This window comes from Urocampus carinirostris, chromosome 19 (genome assembly GCF_059441175.1).
Source record: "Urocampus carinirostris isolate Australia breed hairy pipefish chromosome 19, RoL_Ucar_1.0, whole genome shotgun sequence".
Taxonomy (NCBI): domain Eukaryota; kingdom Metazoa; phylum Chordata; class Actinopteri; order Syngnathiformes; family Syngnathidae; genus Urocampus; species Urocampus carinirostris.
The window spans coordinates 17,626,401-17,648,952 of record NC_142367.1 but is presented as its reverse complement, the minus strand read 5'-3'; the positions used below and the strand labels follow the sequence as shown (position 1 = coordinate 17,648,952).

General features: G+C 42.8%; 1 protein-coding gene and 2 long non-coding RNA genes across 9 annotated transcripts in view; 1 reads left to right on the top strand and 2 right to left on the bottom strand.

Annotated features, from left to right (window-relative positions):
- The window catches only part of LOC148347541 (uncharacterized), a 150,585-nt gene that overhangs the window by 74,323 nt on the left and 53,710 nt on the right, over positions 1-22,552 (top strand). The gene's annotated exons all lie outside the window — the stretch shown is intronic.
- Positions 1-22,552, bottom strand: part of LOC148347542 (uncharacterized) — a 161,256-nt gene that overhangs the window by 92,543 nt on the left and 46,161 nt on the right. The window lies entirely within an intron of this gene.
- Positions 1-22,552, bottom strand: part of shisa6b (shisa family member 6b) — a 130,707-nt gene that overhangs the window by 92,543 nt on the left and 15,612 nt on the right. For all 7 annotated transcript variants that reach the window (XM_088324123.1, XM_088324126.1, XM_088324124.1 and 4 more), the window contains exon 3: positions 15,891-15,989. In XM_088324123.1, coding sequence (XP_088180249.1) covers positions 15,891-15,989 — 99 coding nt within the window. The remainder of the gene's footprint in view (positions 1-15,890; positions 15,990-22,552) is intronic.

Sequence of the window (22,552 nt, the reverse complement as noted above, 5' to 3'; positions counted from 1 at the left end):
CCGACCAGATGAACCAAGTTTTTCCAATGCTGGCGGTCTTGTGCCAGCTGTTCTGCATCCTCTACGGCAACTCCGTGTTGTTGGAGGTCGCCCGCAACGACGTCGAGCCATCGAGTGCGGGGTTTCCCTCGTGGTCGTCTCCAGCCTGCGGCCTTTGGGTCAAACTGGAGAATGGCTCGTGTCGGATGGTCTGGTGGTAGACGAAGGACATGGCCAAACCAGCGGGTGCGGCGTTGTGCGACCAAGGAAGATGCTTGGGGCTGGCACGTGCGGGCTCTGAGCTCTTTATTGGAGACTCGCTGGGGCCACCTGATGTTCTCGATGGTTCTGAGAGCCCTGCTATCAAAACCATCGATTCTTGTGGCCAGGGTGTCGTTCAGGGGCCATGTTTCTGAGCCATAAAGCAGGATAGGGAGTACGGCGAGGTTGTAGATGCGGAGCTTCGTCTTGCGTGCGATGGTCTGGTGCCGCCAGAGTGGTTTCCAGAGAGACTGCAGAGCAGATGCTGCCAGGGCTCTTCTGCGGAGAATCTCTGGTTTTAGGTCCCCATTGTCTGTCACCATGGACCCCAGATATACAAAGCTCTTGACAGGCTCTACGATGTCGCTACCAATTTGGATGGGAGGTGGATCTGGTCCATCACCGACATACATGAACTTGGTTTTCGTCCAACTCACTTGCAGGCCAAGCCGCGCTGCCTCTTCGCTGTAAATGCCCAGAGCGTCTCTCAGCTGGCTGAAGGAAGTGCTGAGAATGATGGTGTCGTCAGCATACTCCAGGTCAGTCAGGTGGTAGTTGCCGAAAGACACTCCGGGGATGCGCTCACTAACCCTGAACATCAGATGGTCGATGATGCAATTAAAAAGGTCGGGAGCAGCCACACAGCCTTGGCGAACGCCGCTGGAGATAGCAAACCAGTCGGAGTCAATGCCGTTGATACGGACACAGCTCTCTGCGTTGCTGTAGAGCAGCTTGAACAGGGCTGTGATCTTGGGTGGTGCTCTGAGAGCTTGGAGGATGTTCCACAGTGAAGAGTGGCAGACGGTGTCAAAGGCGGCCTTCAGATCAATGAATCCGATATATAGATGGCGATCTTTACGGAATTCACGGGTCTTTTCTATCAGCAAACGGACGGCAGAGATGTGGTCTGTTGTGGAGCGGTTGGGCATAAAGCCAGCCTGCTGGGGACGGCGGCAGCTTCTGATTGCTGGAAGGGCACGGCTGAGCAAGATCCTGGTAAAGACCTTGCCCGGGATGGAGAGTAAGGTTATGCCTCTGTGGTTTCCACAGACAAGCCTGTCGCCCTTGCATTTCGAGAAGGGCAGGATGACTCCTCTGGTCCAGTCGGTGGGCAGCTGCTCCGATTCCCACACCTGGTTGAATAGGCGGGTTAGCCACTCCACCATGCCATCACCGCCGGCCTTGAGCATCTCGCCGGTAATGGCACAGATGCCGGGGGCTTTCTTGGTGTTCAGCTTCTTCAGAGCAGCTCTCACTTCCTCGGGTGTTACAGGGTCTGTGCAGCAGGTGTCGTTAGGAGGTGCTGTGCTCGCAGCCCCTAGGAGGGTGGGATCAGCCGGGATGGTGCTGTGCTGCAAGAGGAGGCTAAAGTGTTCCTTCCAGCGCTCGAGGCAGTTGGCTTCTGTCATGATGAGGTTGCCGTCTGAATCCTTTACCAGGGCTGTCTTTATGTGTGGGCCGCTACGGGCTTGGCGTAGTAGACTGAATACGCGGCTCATGTTGTTGTTGTTGGCCGCGGACTCAAGCTGTTGGGCTTCTGCCTGCCAAAACCTCTCCCTATCTTCAGCAATGGCCACATTGCGCAGGCGATTCAGTCTTCGATACTCTGTGAGGTCGCCTCGGAGTCGGGCCTCACGCCGCTGGTCTATGATGTTTAGTGTCCTCTCTGATATCCAGGGCTTTCTCGGGGAGGATCGCGGGCGTCCGAGGACATTGTGAGCAGACTGGAGGACACTTTCCTTGAAGGCCGCCCAGTCTGTCAGCTTGTCAGGAGCCAGGGTATCAAGAGAGCGGCGGATGGAGCAACTGAAGTCTCTGGCGATGTTGGGGTCGCTGAGTCGGGAGGAGTCGGGGCGAGGCAGAGTCTTGTGCTGGTTGGCTCGGAGCTTTAGCTTGAGCTGGGCCACCAGCAGACGATGGTCTGTGTTGCCAAGCTGTGCTCCTCTGAAAACCCGGCAGTTGGTTACAAACGACTTCCAGCGTCGTGATATCAGGATGTGGTCCAATGCCTTCCTGGTTCTGCCATCTGGGCTGTACCACGTCCAGTGATGGATGCATTTCCGGGGAAACCAGGTGTCAGCAACACAAAGGTTGTTTTGGTGGCAGAGGAGGAGGAGGCGGTTGCCATTGTCGTTTGTTGTGCTGTCAACGAAGGTGGTGCCAACAGGTGAGCCGGGGGACCGATCATTGCTGGATAGAGTGGCGTTGGCATCAGTGAGGATGATGGTGACGTCGTGTGGTGGGGCTTGGTTGACAGCCTGGTGGAGTTGGTCAAAGAACGCGTCCTTCGCATCCTCATCAGCGACATCGGTGGGGGCGTAGGCGACGATCACTGTCATCTTGCCGTGATGGTGGAGGAATCGAGCAGACAGTAGTCTGTCGCTTATTGGTGTCCAGCTGATGAGGGACCTCCGGAGGGATTTTGGAATGGCAAGAGCCACACCGTAAAGGCCGGTCCGACTCTCGGGGCCACTCCAGATATAGCAATGGTTGCCAGCTGTTGTTTCACCATTGCCTTGCCATCGTACTTCACAGAGCCCTGCCATGGTGATGTTATAGCGACAGAGCTCTCGGGACAGCAGGGTGGCAGCTCCGGGGCGAAGGAGTGTCTGGACATTCCAGGTGGCGACACGGGTCTTATGACGAAGATCGATCCGTACTCGTTGGTCGGGGGCAGGCTGGGGTCCGTTACCGTGTTGGTCAGTCCGGCTTCTTTCTCTGGTCAGTTTCGTAACAAAGTATGTTTCTCCTGGGTGAGTTGTTAGCCCTCCGCAGGATAGTCGGTTGGTGGGGCTGCCACCTCACAGCGTACCGACACGCTGGGGTCTTTGTTTGTCTGGAACCTACCCCGGAATACATGGCAACGGCAAAAATGATGTTGGCAAGCTGTTTGGATTTCTTTTCATTTTGTTGCTGTCGCATTTTATGTTAGTTTTGCCGGCGATCAAAGAGATCAAAGCCAGGAGAGAAAGCTTACCACGTGTTGTGAGTCATCATTTTATTCCGATTCACATAGGAAACTTGTAGGAATTAGCTAAATAGCCAATTTGACACCATTGGGCCCTATGAAGAACTGTTAGCGGTATGGTCACGTCTGAATAGCATCAGGACTGGCCAAAAATCATTCTCAAGGACACAGTACATGGGGTCAGGAGAGGAAGACCCAAAAAGAACTGGGCTGACAACAGTAAGGAATGCCAACACTGCCATGACCCCAAAACAGGCAAGGAACCATCAACAGTGTAGAAAACTGTTCAGAGTTGCGTCCTCGTTGGTGCTCCAATGACCAAGGCTGTTAAGGGAACCGAGAATAACATAAAATTAGTTTTGTTTATTTGTATATCCCTTTATCACTACGAGTGTTGAAGGGCTGCACAGAATATTACTACACCATCTCCTGATTGAAAACCTACATGAGGGCAAGGAAAAACTAAAACCTCAGCATGAGGAAAATGAAGAAACCTTGGGAAGGGAACTGCACCTGAGGTAGTCTCCTTCCAGGAGGACCAGGTTGCAACGGCTGTTGTAACATAAGCTATTTACAGTGTTCTCGTTTGCCCGCGTCCCTGCATCCTAGACGCATCATTTTTGCTGGGGACGCATAGTCTCAAATCAACATGCGTCCCCGGGACGCAACTTTTTTTACACAAAATTGTCATTATTACCCGATTACATTTTTTTTAAAACAAAGATTTACCGCACTCCAAACTTTTCGTCAGACAGATCCGGCAGATGTTGTTTTGGTCTCGCGGTTCGAGTTTTCGTCTGCACGCTGATCTCGAGTTGTGTGGTGAAAAGTCAGTCTCTTTTTAGAGAACTGGCTTTTTCGGCTCAACTCATTCAAGAGAGCCGGCTCTCAAACGGCTCACTTGCTTTGATGCATTATATTACGAATTATTATGTTGAATAGAGAAGTTAAGGAAAAAAAAGGTAGGATAAAAGGAGAAAATGAAAAAAAGACAGGTTTGTGGTTATCCCTTTACCATAAATTCTGGACTATAAGCCGCTACTTTTTTCCCAAATGTTCAGCCCTGCGGCTTATTCAGTGAAGCGGCCAATGTATGTAATTTTTCTGACTGCCACCAGCTGCACTCGAGTACAAAATGTAAGATTTTGACTGGTGGAATAAGTGCGCCGAGGTAGACGGCAAACTAAGTTAGTTTGCGCACGAATTGTCAGTCTGACAAAGGTTCTTTCCGATAATGAGGAAGTCGCCCTTGATGGCGGCAGATATGAGGAGAGAGAGATGAGGAAGGTTAACCGTGAACTTCGCAATTGCGGTATGGCTTTTTTTAACAGATACGCATAAGCCGTTGCGAGCGTGTTATTAGTAGCGCGTTGGTACCTTTCACAGGCACAATTTGGGATGAAAATTATTATTATTATTGTTATTATTAAAGCTTTGAAAACTCTCTCGGTGTACCGTCTTTCTTCGTAAATATGTGTAACCATGTATAATATGTATTTGCAACTGTATATTTTTGTAATGTATTTATTTTAGAGACTTATTGTGATGTTTTCTACGAGCGAATCAAAAAGAAGGGGCAGAGCAAACACGGGCTGACGGGAAGTGGGGGAAGCTGAGTCAAATCTGTTTGTTGTTGCAGCGGACAATAGTGGAAACCGGTATATATTTTTCCCACCCTTAACTTTGGAAATATACATTTTTTTCATTGGATTACTTTCAACGGGACCCGGACTTTAAAGGTCTGCATTAAATTCTAATTACAGGTATCATTTCCCGTTCATGCTGCCGATTGTGGTGTTGGGATTGTATACTATATTTTTAGTTATACAATCGCGGCATCTAGTCAAATTTGGGATAAGCTTTTGACTTTGCTACATGTTTAAATGTGGGCGCATGCGGCTTATATACAGGTGCGGCTTGTGCAAGGACAAAACCAATAATGCCCGAAAAATGTAGTGCGTGCGGCTTATAATCAGGTGCGCTCTATAGTCCAGATTTTACAGTAATTGGTATATTACCAACAATAATTTGATGCAGAAAATGAATTAATAATTTGATGATTGAAACTGAATGGATATATGGATTTTTATTATATATTTGTCACCGATTTACAATTTCAACCTCGATAATACTAAATTTTGGGGACCCATAGATCTCTGGTGGGACCAATAGATTTTGGAGCATGCGAGTTGGGGGACTCATCACTTTTCACAGGTAAAATGAACAGTGTATTTAGAAAATGCATACACAACCGGTAGCCCTTTTGAGCTAATCAGTATCAAAAAAATTGACATCAGCTTCGAAAAAGTGATCCCTTTGATGACTGGGCTCCTCCAGATGGCGCTCTACTTGAGCAGTGAGTTTTTGGGGAAGTAACCGCATGACACATGAGCGGAATCATTAAAAGGAAGCGCTTTGTTAAATATTTCAAGGCTGTCGAATTCCTCGGCACCGGCCGCGTCCAAAGTAGAAAGGTTTTGATCAACGAGGGCGCTAGCCGCAAAGCAACGACATCCGTCATAAGAATCCGTCGGGCATCCATCTGGGTTGAGCGTCGCTCTCTTTAAACACTTTGCCGGGCCCTCAAATGTGACAGTGATGTACAGTGCCGACTTTGCCGAGCCGACAGTGAGTGAATGCTAAAGTACACCGCACTTCCTCCGTGACAATAACAATTAATTTTCTCCTGCTGTTGGCCTGCCATTTGCATACCTTCCCCTGCCGAGTAAATAACGCCAGGGGGAACGCCTAAAAACCAAGAAAATATCAATCTGAGAAGCATCATTGGTGGTTATTTATGTCATTAAAATTAACCAGCTCGGTGGCCTTGGGGGTATGGCGCCCTCCCCGAGACTGGGAGGTTGTGGTTCAAGCCTCGGCCGAGGCATACCTAGGACTTAAACATTGGTACCCGTTGCCTCCCTGCTTGGCGTTCAGCATTAGGGGTTCTAATTGGGGGTTTGGTCACCTAATGACTTCCAACACCTTAGTTGGGTTGAGCGAGGGGGCTGGGAATCCCCTCCTCTAAATCTCCCAAAAAGAGTCAGAAATGACTCTAGCCACCTCCCACTAGGGGGATATGGCTGTGGTATATATATATATATATATATATATATATATATATATATATATATATATAGAATGAAATTTAGGGACAATGTGCATTTTGTCCACTAGATGTCGCTGTATTGTGTAGTACAAACAAACGAGTGCTTAAGAGTCCGAATTATGGAGACTCAAAGGGGGAAAAAAATGCACTAATTGTTTATTGTTTTTGCCCTGCGACTGGCTGGCAACCAGTTCAGGGTGTCCCCTGCCCACTGCCCGGAGATGGCTGGGATGGGCTCCAGCACCCCCGCGACCCTACTGATAAGCGGTGCAAATAATGGATGGATGGATGGATAAACCAAAAATGTTGCAATATGACAAAGTGCTCTAAAGGGGTAAATAATTATCTAGAATTTGTAATGTGAGTCAAGAAACTCTTGATCCGACCTCATCTCAACATCCAATTTTTCAATGAACCATTCAAAAAGAAAAAAAGGATTCCCGAGGTCTGGAGTTCGAGCCCGCCAGAACACTTTAAAGCACCATCAATGTGCTGGGACGGAGCCCAAATGGGTATTGGTCCAAATGATCTCAATAATCTGCTGTAATGGCGAGCAAAATCCATCCCACTGCTAGCCAGGCGATAACTTTTCATTTTTAGGACAGCTGATGTTGTTTTTCAGCATCCCGCTCCAGTTTGTTTTGGCGTATGAGCTAGCAGATGCCAGCTGCCGCGTTGCTTTCCGAGCACCCGTTGACCTCACCTGTCTGCCCTCGGGGGGATCGGTCCTCGTGCGCACACCCGCAAACACACATTCTCTATCGGATTGTATAATTTAAACGCGCGCAACCTGATTCCGTAACGTGCGGTAAATATAAAGTTCTAAATAGGACGGGGCAACGGAAGTTTTTCCGATTCCGTGGCTCGGCTTTTTCGCCTTTCCGGCTTTGTTACCCTCAGCCAGGAAAAACAAGCTGTGCAAAGCTCTTCAAAAAATAATGAAGCCGGGGCATGATTTCGATTCGACCCGACGGCTCGCTTGGCGCTCGTCGTTTCCGGATGCCGGTCCATGTCGGCGCCCGTTGACAGAATTCGTCAAGCTAATCCGGGAGAATAAATGGGTAAACCACGGCTACTTTAAGATATATCGCCGAGATGACATTATTCTGATAGACGTATCGAACTACGGTGATACCTTGACCATAATTCGTTTGAGTATGGGAAAATGTTTCCAATAAGAAGTAGTGGTACTTATTTATATGTATTCCTATTTATTCCAAAAATATTAATATCAAAATTTTGATAAAACATCTACTGTATTTTCCGCACTATAAGGCACACCGGGTTATAGGGCGCACCCCCAAAGAATAGTTTTTGGTCCTATATTTTCCATACATAAGGCGCACCGGATTATAAGGCGCTACAATGGGAACGGCGAAAAACAGATAGTTCAGTCAAACTTATCACCCCCTTAACAAGAAATGCCAAACATTTCTCAGTTTCCATTTTATTTTTTGCTGGCAACTGTGTGGACAGCAAAGTAAGAATTTTATTGTGCAGGGAAACGGGGTTCTTTACTGCGCATATGACAATAAACACTTTGAATTGAATTTAGTTTAAAAATAGACTCGTCACAGAAACGTCAAGATCGTTCTAAAACAAGATACCGGGAAAATATAAAGCCGAATAGCTCACCTAAGTTCTCTTGCAGCCATCACGTTCAATAATGATACGTAACCATGGTCTTCTTACAACCGTGAGTGTAGTAAATCCAGGAGAGTAAAATATTTACAAATACAGACTAGTAAAAAAGGTTTTCTCTATGCCGTAGTGCAACCCAACGTGTGATTCACATTCATCTTTTTCGGCCAATTGCAGGCTTTGTTTCGCCCCTTTAGCCTATGGGAGCCTGTAAATGATAAAAAGGATCCGCCCCCTTTACTTCCGAATAACTTTAGCCAATAGTGACTGATTTAAATGATGATTGACACATTGTTTAGGAAATGAAACGTCGGTATATAAATCCCAGCATACACCGCGGACGACTTCGCCTTCGGGGGAAAATCTAGTCGGCGGCTGCTTGCCTTATATAAGGCGCACTGTATTACAAGGCGCATGGTCAGCTTTTGAAAAAAATAAAGGCTTTTAAGTGCGCCTTATAGTGCGGAAAATACGGTACACAATTTTTATAATTAACAATCATTTCCTTCAACTCAATCATTGCTCACACTGTTTTCCTCTTTTCCTTCCCCTTTTTGGGATCCTTCAAGAACCGATAATGATCTCTCTTGAAATGATGCTAGCCAAACAGGCTAGAGTGACAAAGATGGCCACTCATTTCTCTCGGTCACTGTGTTCGCTTGTGTGCAAGTTCCTCTTTTCTTAAAAAAAATCTCATTTTTGGATCTTATCCCGATGTGTTTAAATATGGAGTAATTCAAGTACAGAAACATTTTTACCCATACAAATTCATCTTATATACTTTTATACTTTTCTACCTATTCCAAAATACCAAACATGTGAATAAAACCTTTACCTGAACAATGATAGTGTGTGCATGGAAAAAAAAATGAACTATAACTATTTATCATACCTTTTTGCAACACATCAATGGCAAAACTTGTTTGTTATATCTTCCTTCTTAAACTTGATCATTGTTCTCACTAATTTCCTCTTTTATTTGCCTTATCACTAACTTTCTTGGTATCCATTATTATTAGCCAAAAAAGGCAATAAAACATACAAAACCAAAATAAAGTGAGATGCAGTCCTGCTCAAACACAGGTGGGACAGTGCTGATTGACTAAACAGGAAAAGGAGATCGAGAGAGGGAACATGAGGACAAAAAAAGCCATTAGAATGCTAAAAGACTTCGTAACACGTGTTGTGGGACAGACAATCACTCTCAAAATGTTGCTAACCGACAGGGCAAGAGTAGCAAAGATGGCCGCTCATCGCACTCCACCACAATTTTGGCTGTGTTCAATTGCATTTAACTGTGTCCGGGTGTGTTTTGAATTCCATTTTTTTTGTCTGAGTTCTAAAGTAAAAGTGAGTCATTCATGTACTGAAACACTTTTTCCCCTACAAAGAAATGTTTTTTATCTTTGTATTCATACACATTCCAAAATATCCAAAATAATTATAAAACATGTAAATAATAATCATTATTCAAATGTGTAAATAAAACAGATTAAATATAATAAAGCTCAGAAATATCAAGCACGTAACTGCAGATGGTTCTACCTTGGCAAAGTGTTTTTGTTTTTTTAAAAAAAAAGACTGAAAACATGTCTTTTGTTGGCCTTTATCAAAGACCCTAGAGGGAAAATTCCTTGATTCCTTGGTCGATTGGAAATGTTGGTTATCCAAGTGGCGAGCTACCTTAAATCAGAAATCCAATAAAGATCTCATTCATCATAGCACTCCACATCAAGGTTGTGATTGGAATTGGATTATTCCTTAATTCTTGACTCTGTACTGCTAAACTGTAAGCTAGTGTGTGCTTATAGCACATAACCAAGGATTTAGGAGCCCCTAAATTGGAGAACACCAAAACTGTGCTTTGTTTTTGTTTTTTTCGCTTTCTTGACAAACCTTCTTGTCATTCATTCTCGTGTGACTTTAAAAAAACGATTTAGGTTGCTTCTAAAATACTATCGGTGCGCATAAAAACACATTTGGCGACTAAACATAGGAATATCAGCCACGTCTATAGTCAACGAGTAGTCGTTAAAATGAAGTGGAAATAAAACGGTGTTAGTAAACCAAGATTAACCAAAGGTAAGATTTCTCATCTTACACTATACCAAATAAGTAATTCATATAATTCATGTCAAAAGGTGTCTATTGGTTCTTTTTAGAATTGCTGGCTTTTGTTGAGATTAATTTCGACCTTGGTGTTTCCTCTATTCATTCTACCACTCAACAAACCAAGATTCAAGATTGTTTTTATTGTCATTAACATTAAATGCCAATGAAATATACAACTGTCTCTCAGTCTGTTACTTAGTACTTGTCCTGTCATGATTACCAATTTGAATCACCTGTGCCAACTCATTTGGCACCAGCTGCTGCGGGCTGTGATTGGCTCCCTGTCCGTTTATAAACCCAGTCCTGTCAGTCTCCGGTTGTCGGTCCGTCAACGAACCTCTGCCTTGCAAGACGTGGGTTTTGACTCGGTCCTGTTTCCTGTTGGTATTTCCTGTCCGGTATTGTTCCCGTTTATTTTGTCCTGTTTAATATCAGTTTCCAGTTTTGTTCCCGTCTAGTTTGTCCTGTTTAATATCAGTTTCCAGTTCCGTTCCCGTCTAGTTTGTCCTGTTTAATTTCGATATCCTGTTTTGATATCAATTTTGTCCGTCCCGTCCTGTCCGGTATCGACTCCATCTGTCTGATAACTGCTCGGGCAATTGGTATCGATCTCTTCGGCCTCTGGCTTCCTGTCATTCCAGGCCAGACTGCTGCCCATACCTGTCAACCTGTACGGTTTTGCCGTACAAAGTACGTTTTCTTATGCATTTTGAGCAGGTACGACGTACAAGGAAAACCGTACGGAAAAACGCAAATTTGTCAATGATGGGTATCATCCGGTATACAGACTATCACGAAACGGCAAATCAATCAAGTCGAAGGAGTTCGCCGCGGAAGCCTCTATCTCGGTATCGTTTTTTTCGTTGCAAACGAAGCGAGCGGTTTGATGCTACTGTGCGCATGCGTCTGGCACCTGGGGATTTCCCATCATGCATCATTCCGAAGAAAAAACAAATATGGTGTATGATTATTTTGTGTTTTGTACGGGAAAATACAACAGTTTGTACGGGCATGGAGCCCTGGAGGTTGACAGGTATGGCGCCTAACGTGCATGACTCCCCATCCCGTAAAATAAAAGGCTTGTGTGAGTACCGTCACGCATTTGGGTCCTCATCCTGTTCCGGTTCTTGACAAGTCCAGTAACTTTTCTTCACCCTGTTTAGCATAGGTGCTAAAATTTGTTCTGGTTCGAGTTTCAATTTTCATATGAATACCGCAATAAAACTACAGTGGGACCTCGGTTATTGCAGTTAATGGAGACCAAAACCACCCGTGTTAAGTGAAAATCCGCAAAGTAGCTTAAAAAAAATGCTTCAAAAATGCTTAAAAAAATATATATTTTTGTATTTACTTATTTTATTTTTTTAATCATTTTATTTTATTACTATTTTTTTAGACCTGCGAAGATCTGAACCCGCGAACGTGGAACCACGAAGTAGCGGCGCCCCTTCAAAAATGCTTAAATATATATATACATATTTTTTTTTATTTTTTTTTTATTTTTTTTTATTATTTTATTATTTTTTGGGGGACCAGCGAAGCTCTGAACCCGCGAACGTGGAACCACGAAGTAGCGGCGCCCCTTCAAAAATGCTTAAATATATATATACATATTTTTTTTTATTTTTTATTTTTTTTTTTTTAATTATTTTATTATTTTTTGGGGGACCAGCGAAGCTCTGAACCCGCGAACGTGGAACCACGAAGTAGCGGCGCCCCTTCAAAAATGCTTAAATATATATATACATTTTTTTATTTTTTTTTATTTTTTTTTTTTTTTAAAATCATTTTATTTTATTATTATTTTTTAGACCTGCGAAGCTCTGAACCCGCGAACATGGAACTACAAAGTAGCGATGCCCCTTCAATAATGCTTAAAAAAATAGATATTTTTGTTTTTATTTTATTTTTTTTAATCATATTATTTCATTATTTTTTTAGACCTGCGAAGCTCTGAACCCGCGAACGTGGAACCACGAAGTAGCGACGCCCCTTCAAAATTGCTTAAAAAAAAAATATATATATATACATATTTTTTTTTTTTTTTAAATCATTTTATTTTATTAGTATTTTTTAGACCTGCGAAGCTCTGAACCCGCGAACGTGGAACTACGAAGTAGCGACGCCCCTTCAAAAATGCTTAAAAAAAATATATTTTTTTTTTTTTTATTGATTTTTTTTTTTTAATTATTTTATTGAATTATTATTTTTTTTACGCCTGCGAAGCTCTGAATCCGCGAACGTCGAAGCGCGAAGTAGCGAGGTCCCACTGTACTCTTTTTGGGGTCCAAAATCGATTTTTTTTTTTTTTTTTTTGAATGTCGTCGTCCGAATATCAAGATATCACAACTCAAACTTGGGGTCCGATCAGCGTTAGATACACAAAATAATCCCCGTCGGACACAAACCCCTATATCCAGTCCTTGTTCATCCTAAAATGAATATTATCCTGAAAGTTCATGTTCGACATCACCGGAATAAATACAGTGGAACCTCGGTTTTCGAACGCCTCTCAGAGAAATTCTTGCTTCGCTTTTCGTTAAAAAAATCGGAGTTCGAACGCCGGTACGCTGGGGGCGATGCTGAGCGGCGTACGAGTGTAGATTGCCCCCACCCCTCGTGAAGAACTGTTGTCACGGCAACGCGCACTCCTTTTTGCTTTCGTTTTTAATATCGGTGAACGGAGTGTTTTAAGCCCTAAGAAGGTTGGTGCAAGCAGCAAAGTTGCTACAGGTGAAAAAAGAGGAGTAGTGCGTACAACTATTGCATTTAAGAAAGAAATAATAGCAAAATATGAAGGTGTGCGAGTTTCCCTTCTTTCAGGAATACAGCATGGCTTCTGCAAACAACCGCCAAGGTAAGAAATCCTACTCATAATTCTTTTCTTTATCCTTTAACCGCTCACCACTTGTTGTGGAGACTAAATGACGTGTAAACGACCTGATTTTTTTATTTTTACACGTTCATGTTAGCGTAATCTTTCGTACGGAAGATTACGCTAACGCGAACGTACGATTAGCCTGGGTTAGCTTCATGTTTACTTTCGTGGTAAACATTCAGGGTGTTGGAACGGATTAAAACAATTTTACATTACTTTTAATGGGAAAAAACGACTTCGGTGATCGTACAAATCGGTTTTCGTACAAAGAAATGGAACGGATTATGGTCGAGAACCGAGGTTCCACTGTATTACCATTTTTTTCCATTATGAAGAAGAATCAAAGGCTTCTAGCGGATTTGATTTCGCATAGCGCAAGCTCAATGCTAACAAGCGCCCTGTGCTGACAGCAGCCCGAGTCGAGCTTTTGTGTTATCTGTACCAGGGGAGGAATTTGTTCATAACAAACATGATTCAAGCGGCGTAATCATGTTTTGGGGTTATTATTCAAACCTGGCAGAGAAAAACAACTGTGTTTTTGTTTTGTTTTTTCTCCCTGCTGTTATTGCCTGCATCCGATAAGCAGCTGATTTCATCTGAAAATGGGTTAAAGCTCTGATGATTCCTATCGAATTTGAATCTGCTTTTGTTGTGTTTTAGTCGAATGGCTTTCCTTTGGCGAACGATTGTTTTATAATCAGTCATTGTTGTTTTTAGTTTTTGTGAACAAGCGGGTACTGCGCTAAATAATGCAGCTAACCTCGTTACGTTTTCAATGCTAAATCTGTCTTTGCTAACATCTCATATCTCATTATCTGCACGGCTTATCCTCAGTAGGGTCGCGGGGGTGCTGGAGCCCATCCCAGCAATCATCGGGCAGTGGGCAGGGGACACCCTGAACTGGTTGCCAGCCAATCGCAGGGTACACAGGGATAGACAACTCGCTCGCTGATTCCCACCTAGGGACAATTTGGACCGGCCAATCCACCTGAAATGCATGTCTTTGGAATGTGGGAGGAAACCGGAGTGCCCGGAGGAAACCCACGCAAGCACGGGGAGAACATACAAACTCCGCACAGGAAGTCTGGATTTGAACCCACACAGGAGGTTCCCAAGACCTTAGAACTGTGACGCACACGCGCCAACCACTGCGCCGCCGTGCTGCCCCTTTGCTAACATATATACAGAAAAATATAAAATGCTCATGATTAACGGTGGGAAGAAACATCAGTCGAAAATTAAAGTTGATTACTTTTAAAAGGTATTGCGAAAAATCTTACTCGATGGCAGAAAATTGCGTGTGTTCTATGTTAATTAATGTTTGAGTTATTTTTTTTCCATGTATATGTCATGATTACCGATTTGAATCACCTCTACCCGCTCATTTGGCCCCAGCCAATGATTGGCTCCCTGTCCCTATTCAAACCCTGTCCTATCACTCTCCTGTTGTCAGTCCGTCTGCGAACCTCTGTTGATAAAAGGCAAGCCTTTTTGACCCTGACTCCCGCCTGCCCGTTCCTGATCTCCCCGTTTTGTCTCCGGCTATGACCTATTTTGAACCGGACCACGTCTGCTCTCCCGTCCTGGCTTACCACCCGTTTCTGACCCCGACCAGGTTTTTGCTCTCCTGTCCCGGCTATCGACCTGTTTTTCCGTCCCTGACACCGCCATCGGCCCTTACGGAAGATCCACTCCCGTATTCGGAACACAAACCGATTGCCAGAGCGACTGGCTTCCGCGTCCAGCGAGCACCGGATAGTGGGCAGAGCCTTTCCTCTTTCTTTCAATAAAACTTGTTACGCAATTGGGTCCTAATTCTGTCCTGGTCTTGACAGTATATTTAGAAAAGAACTACCTAAAATAAGCAGGTTTGTCTCTTATGACGAATGGCAGATCAATTTTAATATCTGAAGCATAATTTTTTTTAATATAGGCCCGATAATTAATCGTTTACAATATCAGAACTTACTCATTTTAACCGCCTTTTTCAACTTGTTTTTTCCCAAAACAAATATTTCGTATCATTAACTTCTAGACACACGAGTTCATCATTTTTTTTTAAATAAAAAAAGATAAATTGACAAAATATTCTACCAATTAATAATGTTTGTAGCACAATCTAAAGCTAATTACGTACACATAAATCTGACAAAAGAAAAGAAAATAAACTCAATGTACTTCAATCAATCACAAGTGAAAATGATCATTAATTGAAAGGTTCCGTCGATGAAACTAAAGACTAATTCTTATATATGAAATAATTAATTGAATTATTAAATATTAATATAAACCGGCTTTGCTATAAAAGTTACGCCTAGACCCAAAAAAACCCATAGAAGCTCCCATAGTTATTCTTTGTCATCAAATATTCATTTTTACAACAAAATTGCTTCCCCCTTGAGTTAATTTTTATTTCCAGTCCTACTACCTTATGTGTTAGCAACGTGACACATCATTTTGAGGAAAATCTCATCTCATTAGCCGTACTGCTTATCCTCATTAGGGTCGCGGGGGGGCTGGAGCCCATCCCAGCCATCTCCCGGCAGTGGGCAGGGGACACCCTGAACTGGTTGCCAGCCAATCGCAGGGCACGCAGGGACAGACAACTCATTCGCTCATTCACACCTAGGGACAATTTGGACCGGCCAATTCACCTGAAATGCATGTTTTTGGAATGTGGGAGTGTTACCGTTGCAGAATTACATAGCCCATTCCCCAAAAGTAATCAGATTATTTATTTTGTGTGCTTAAATACTTCATGAAAGTAATAGAAAACACAAAAGAAGTGCAAGTAATATGGCGTGTAATACCACAAAAAGCAGGAGTCATCTTCTTACAGGTTTCGAGAAATCGGAGCATGGCCAACATGGCTGCGTGCTCTTTGGTATGTTAGCTCAAGGAGAACTGCAGTTCCTCCAAAAAACGAAAAAAAAACATTTTACCTTTGTGAGGACCCCTCCCCAACGTGACGAAGCCGGACGAGATGAAATTGTGAAGGTCTGCTCCGGTGCTGCTGCGAATGCTCTCCTTCCCGTAGTGACCTGTTTGGACACACATGGAAGCGTTTATAGCAGGGGTATCAAACTCATTTAAGCTCGGGGGCCACAAAATTGAACATTCTCTCGGGGCCGGTTTAGTAGATTAGAAAGAAGAAAAAGAGAGAAAGAAAGAAAGAAGAGAAAGATAGGGAGAGAGGGTGGGACAAAAAAGAGAAAGAGAGACAGAGAGAGAGCGTGAGAAACAAAAGATAAAAACAGAAATAGTGAGAGAGGGGGAAAGAAAGAGAAAGAATGAAATCCAAAGACAAATGGAAGGAGAGAAAAGGGAAAGACAGAAGGGGAGAGAGAAAGAGAGTAACAGGAAAAATGAAGAGAGCAAAATAAGGTAAAAAGACATAGAGAGAAAGACTAAAAGGAACAAAGAAAGAGAAAAAGATAGAGAGTGAGAGACAATGGAGGAAGAGAGAGAGAGAGAGAAAGAGAGATTGGAGAGAAATACAGTGGGACCTCGGTTATCACCGTTAATGGGGACCAAACCCACCCGCGATAAGTGAAAATCCGCAAAGAAGCGGCGCACATTTAAAAAAAAAAAAAATATATATATTATTATTATTTCATAATTTTATTCAATCATTATTATTCTTTAGACCTGCGTAGCTCTCTAGCGACGCCCCTTCAAAAATCTCATCTCATCTCATTAGCCGTACCACTTATCCTCATTAGGGTCACAGGGGGGGGCTGGAGCCCATCCCAGCCATCTCCGGTCAGTGGGCAGGGGACACCCTGAACTGGTTGCCAGCCAAGCACAGGGCACACAAAGACAGACAACTCATTCGCTCATTCACACCTAGGGACAATTTGGACCGGCCAATTCACCTGAAATGCATGTTTTTGGAACGTGGGAGGAAACCAGAGTGCCCGGAGGAAACCCACGCAAACACGGGGAGAACATACAAACTCCGCACAGGAAGTCTGGAGCTGGATTTGAACCCACGACAGGTTCCCATGACATGAACTGTGCCGCACAAGCGCTAACCACTTGACTTGAAGGATAAAATTGTAGTAAAACTTCTAAAAATGAATTCATTTGCTGTGGATGGACTGCATTTACATAGCGCTGTAGTCACTGAAGACCCCTCCCCCAAAGCGGTTTACAATATACTTCACTCTTAACCACTCACACACACTCCAGACACTGGTGGTGGGGTGACATTTAAGGCCTGCCTATTGGGGGCTTTAGGGATTTAGTGTCTTGCCCAAGGACACTTTGACATTTTCACTCTGAGGAGTCAGGAATCGAACCTGCAACCTCTCGGTTCCCCTTTTTTTAACAATGCATTGAATCAGATTACTAATTAACTGTCAATTATATTCAAGTCAATTAATGCTGAATGGTTTTGCCATCACCCCTATTTCAGGGGTTGTCAAAAATATTTTAGCTTGGGGGCCTCATGGTAAAAAAAAAAACATTCCCACAGGGGCCGGACTAGTATATTACAAAGAAAGAAAGAAAGAAAAAGTCAGAAAGAGAGAGAGATGCAGAGAGGGTAAAAAGAGAGAAATATGTAGAGAAGTGGTGAAAGAAAGAGGGAAACGGTAAAGGGAGAGGGTGTGTATGAAGGAAAGCAAAGAGATAGAGAGAAAGAAAATAATAGCCAGAGAGAGAGAAAAAATGCGAGAACTAGAAAGAGGGGAAAGGTGAAAAAGGGAGAGAGAGAACAAGAAAGAAAATAAAAAGAAGAGTGAAAGAGAAGAAAAAGCAAGAGAGAAAGAAGACAAAGATTGAGAGAAAAAGAGCAAGACAGAAAGCAAATGGAGAAAAAAGAGAGAAACAGAGGGACAGAAAAGAATGAAAGAGTGAAATAAAGGGAGATAAAAGAAAGACAAAGGGAGAGAGCGAGTAAGCGAAATAAAGGGAGAGAAACGGTGACAAAGAAAAAAAGAATGAAAGGGAGAAAGAGAGGGCTATAGAAAGAGAGGGAGAGATCAACTAATAGAGAAAGAGCGAAAAAGACGACAAAAATACTAATTCCAGAGACAAAAATTGAAAGATATTTGGCAATTTGTGTCAGATGCATTCTATCTTATTTAACCAAATTTTTATACATTCTATAACTGTTTTTACAAAAGTAAAACGAAAAATGAACTGCTCCAATCGGCCAATATTGAAGTGAACCACTCCCACTACTGTGCAGCCTCCACTCTCAGAATTGCCAATAATTATACTTACATGAAAGAATCCGAATATGTAATAATTTGGCTCATTTTGCTGTGTCTCAAGGCCCAAATTACCTGTCAACTAGTTTTGACACCGAATGAATCAACATCAGGATCACGAGACAAGACGAGCAAAAACTTTTTGTTTTTTTATTACAAAAAATAACACAATTAGCTGAGCTTATGAGTACAGGACAAGACCGGAATAGTTTCACAAATGCACTTTAAAAATGGGTAAACCAAAAGAGGCGGAGAAAACGAAACATAAGTTAGTGGAAAATTCCCCAAATCACAGCTTTTTATAACTGTCCTTTGTTCAGACTGAATACAGGTGGTTTGATATGACTAATGGCCTCCCTCCCAACAGTAAATCGGAACACCACTTAAAACAATGTAGAGCAGGAGTGTCAAACAGGCAGCCGGATCAGGCCCACTAAGGGGTTGAATCCGGCCCGTGAGACAACACTGAGGGAAGCACAAGAAAAAAATGAGCTGCAGGTTTAAATATGGCAACCTGATGTTGCCAAAGCCAGGTGCCTCTCACAAAGACGCTATACTTGTATTTCTTTCTCTCTCTCTCCCTCGCTTTATTCCTCCATTCTTACTCTCTCACTCTTCTCTCTTTCACTCCCTGTTGCTTTTTCTCTTTTTTTGTTCCTTTTTTCCTTCTCTCTCTCCCTCTTTCTCTTTCTCTTTCTCTTTCTCTCTCTTTCTCTCTTTCTCTTTCTCTCTCTTTCTCTCTTTCTACCCTTCTGTCTTTCTCTTCTTGTTTCTCTCCTTCTTTCTATTTCTCTCTGGATTTTTCTTTCTCTCTATTTTTTGATTTCTCTCTCTCTCTCTCTCTCTCTCTTGCTTTCCCCTTCTCTCTTTCTACCCTTCTGTCTTTCTCTCCTTGTTTCTCTCCTCTCTTTCTATTTCTCTCTGGATTTCTTTCTTTCTCCCTATTTCTTTTATTTCTCTTTTTATCTTTTTTCATTCTCATGCTCTCTCTCACTTTCCCCTTCTCTCTTTCCACCCTTCTGTCTTTCTCTCCTTGTTTCTCTCCTTCTCCCTTTCTATTTCTCTCTGGATTTCTTCCTCTCTCTCTCTTTATTTCTTTTATTTATCTTTTTATCTTTTTTCATTCTCATGCTCTCTTTCTATTTCTCTCTGGATTTCTTTCTTTCTCCCTATTTCTTTTATTTCTCTTTTTATCTTTTTTCATTCTCATGCTCTCTCTCTCACTTTCCCCTTCTCTCTTTCTACCCTTCTGTCTTTCTCTCCTTGTTTCTCTCCTTCTCTCTTTCTATTTCTCTCTGGATTTCTTTCTTTCTCTCTCTTTACTTCTTTTATTTCTCTTTTTATCTTTTTTCATTCTATCTCTCTCTTTCCTCTTTCTATTTCCCTCTGCATTTCTTTCTTTCGCCCTATTTCTTTTATTTCTCTTTTTATCTTTTTTCATTCTCATGCTCTCTCTCTCACTTTCCCCTTCTCTCTTTCTACCCTTCTGTCTTTCTCTCCTTGTTTCTCTCCTTCTCTCTTTCTATTTCTCTCTGGATTTCTTTCTTTCTCTCTCTTTATTTCTTTTATTTCTCTTTTTATCTTTTTTCATTCTATCTCTCTCTTTCCTCTTTCTATTTCCCTCTGCATTTCTTTCTTTCGCCCTATTTCTTTTATTTCTCTTTTTATCTTTTTTCATTCTCATGCTCTCTCTCTCACTTTCCCCTTCTCTCTTTCTACCCTTCTGTCTTTCTCTCCTTGTTTCTCTCCTTCTCTCTTTCTATTTCTCTCTGGATTTCTTTCTTTCTCTCTCTTTATTTCTTTTATTTCTCTTTTTATCTTTTTTCATTCTATCTCTCTCTTTCACTCTTTCTCTTTCTCCCTTTCTCTTTCTCTCTTCCTTTCTCTTTCTCTCTCCCTTTCTCCCTTTCTCTCTCCCTTTCTCTTTCTCTCTTCCTTTCTCTTTCTCCCTTTCTCCCTTTCTCTCTTTCCTTTTCCAACACTCGCTCCTTTTTGCTCCCTCTCTTTATCTTATTTCTTTCCCTCTTTTTTTTTTTCTTTCTCCTCAATGGACTAGTCTAGCCCCGGAGAGAATGTTTGTTCTATTGTGTGGCCCCTGAGTTAAAATGAGTTCGACACCCCAGATGTGGAAACTGTCTAACAACGAAATGAAAGAATACATTGAGATGAGGTAAATAAGTAATCAAAGGGTGCTTTGAATAATTCAATGAAGTTATTAATTGATTGAAAACTCACACCATTATAACACATTCAATATTACAACAACATCTCTTCATTGCGCCGTTGATCTTGATTTTGAAATGTTCTACACGTCAAGGTGGCAATTTTCGGTGTGTGCGCCAGTTTTTGGGTTTTCCGATCAGCAAAAACACTTTGGCACGAGCCGACCACCCACAACAGTCCTTCAACACGACATTAAATCCACAAACAAACACCCGCAACCCGTTCTTGGGTGTCATTGCGTGGATCATCGATAGGTGGCGCTACTACATACAAACTGTAGCATAGAAAATAAATGTTTTACTGTCCTACCTGATTTTCAAATCGAAGTCTATGTTCTGCCCTATTTGAATAAAAGCATCAATAAGACTCTTACACCACAGGTGTCAAACAGGTGGCCCGCAGGCCCGATTCGGCCCACCAGTGGTTTAAATCTGGCCCGCAAGACAACAGTGAGAGAAGCGCAAGAGGAAAATGAGCTGCCCTGAGACTTGTGGTTCAAGCCTCGGCTGAGTCATACCTAAGACTTCAACATTGGCAGGGTTGGGTAGGGTTACTTTAACTGGATTACTTTCAATTACTTTTGGATTACTCCAATACCAAATATGCTAAAAAGACAAAAGAAACTAAATATGAATAAAATTACTTAATTTAGTGCAGGCTCGGGGAGTAACGGAATACATGGAACGGCAAAAATGATGTTGGCAAGCTGTTTGGGTTTATTTTCATTTTGTTTCTGTCGCAATTTGTGTTAGTTTTGCCGGAGATCAAAGCCAGGAGAGAAAGCTTACCACGTGTCGTGAGTCATCATTCTGTTCATATTTAGTTTCTGTTGTCTTTTATTAGCATATTTGGAATTGGAGTCATCCAAAAGTAATTGAAAGTAATCCAGTTAAAGTAACCCTACCCAACCCTGTATATATATCTCATCTCATCTCATTAGCTGTACCGCTTATCCTCTGTATATGTATATATATATATATATATATATATATATATATATATGATAGTGCTCCATGAAGTTTCATCTCACCATCATAGCTTTCTTGTTATAAGTTGCACAAATATTTTTATGGAGTTATATATATAATAAGTAATCAAGTTAAAGTAACCCTACCCAACCCTGAACATTGGTACCCGTTGCCTCCCTGCTTGGCGTTCAGCATTAGGGGTTGCAATTGGGGGGTTTGGTCACCTAATGACTCCCAACACCACAGTTGGGTTGAGCGAGGGGGCTGGGAATCCCCTCCTCTGAATCAATCTCCCAAAAAGAGTCAGAAATGACTCTAGCCACCTCCCACGAGGGGGATATGGCTGTGGTATATATATAATATAATAATTAAATCGTGTTTGCTATTTGTTCACTGACCAGGAAGAAGCAAGTGCAGACTACTGAATTAATAATATTCATAATATCATTTGAAAAATCAGCAATTTTTAAAATGGAAATCAAATATGTGCAATTAAATGAGAAAGCATTATAACACTGAATGAATTTAGCAATTCAATTTATAATTATGGGCAGCATGGCGGCGCAGTGGTTAGCGCTTGTGTGGCACAGTTCATGTCATGGGAACCTGTCGTGGGTTCAAATCCAGCTCCAGACTTCCTGTGCGGAGTTTGTATGTTCTCCCCGTGCTTGCGTGGGTTTCCTCCGGGCACTCCGGTTTCTTCCCACGTTCCAAAAACATGCATTTCAGGTGAATTGGCCGGTCCAAATTGTCCCTAGGTGTGAATGAGCGAATGAGTTGTCTGTCCTTGTGTGCCCTGCGATTGGCTGGCAACCAGTTCAGGGTGTCCCCTGCCCACTGCCCGGAGATGGCTGGGATGGGCTCCAGCCCCCCCGCGACCCTAATGAGGGTAAGCGGTACGGCTAATGAGATGAGATGGGAATTTATAATTATAGTCCATTTACATGACGACAGGTGAGGCACTGCCTCCCCCTGACTGGATGTCAGTGGGCCCTACCCCCTCAACATGATGGCCCTTAAATATAAAAAAGACCCCCTTTGGAACAGAAGGGCCCCTTCGTCATGCTCTGCATGCTCTTCCCCTTCTGCGGCATAAAAGAAAGTCCTGGGAACTGTGAATTGCGCGTCCTTGCTGCAGCGGAAATCACGATTTTTCACCCCGACCACGGCGTAAAATTGCGCATGTGGCGCATGAAA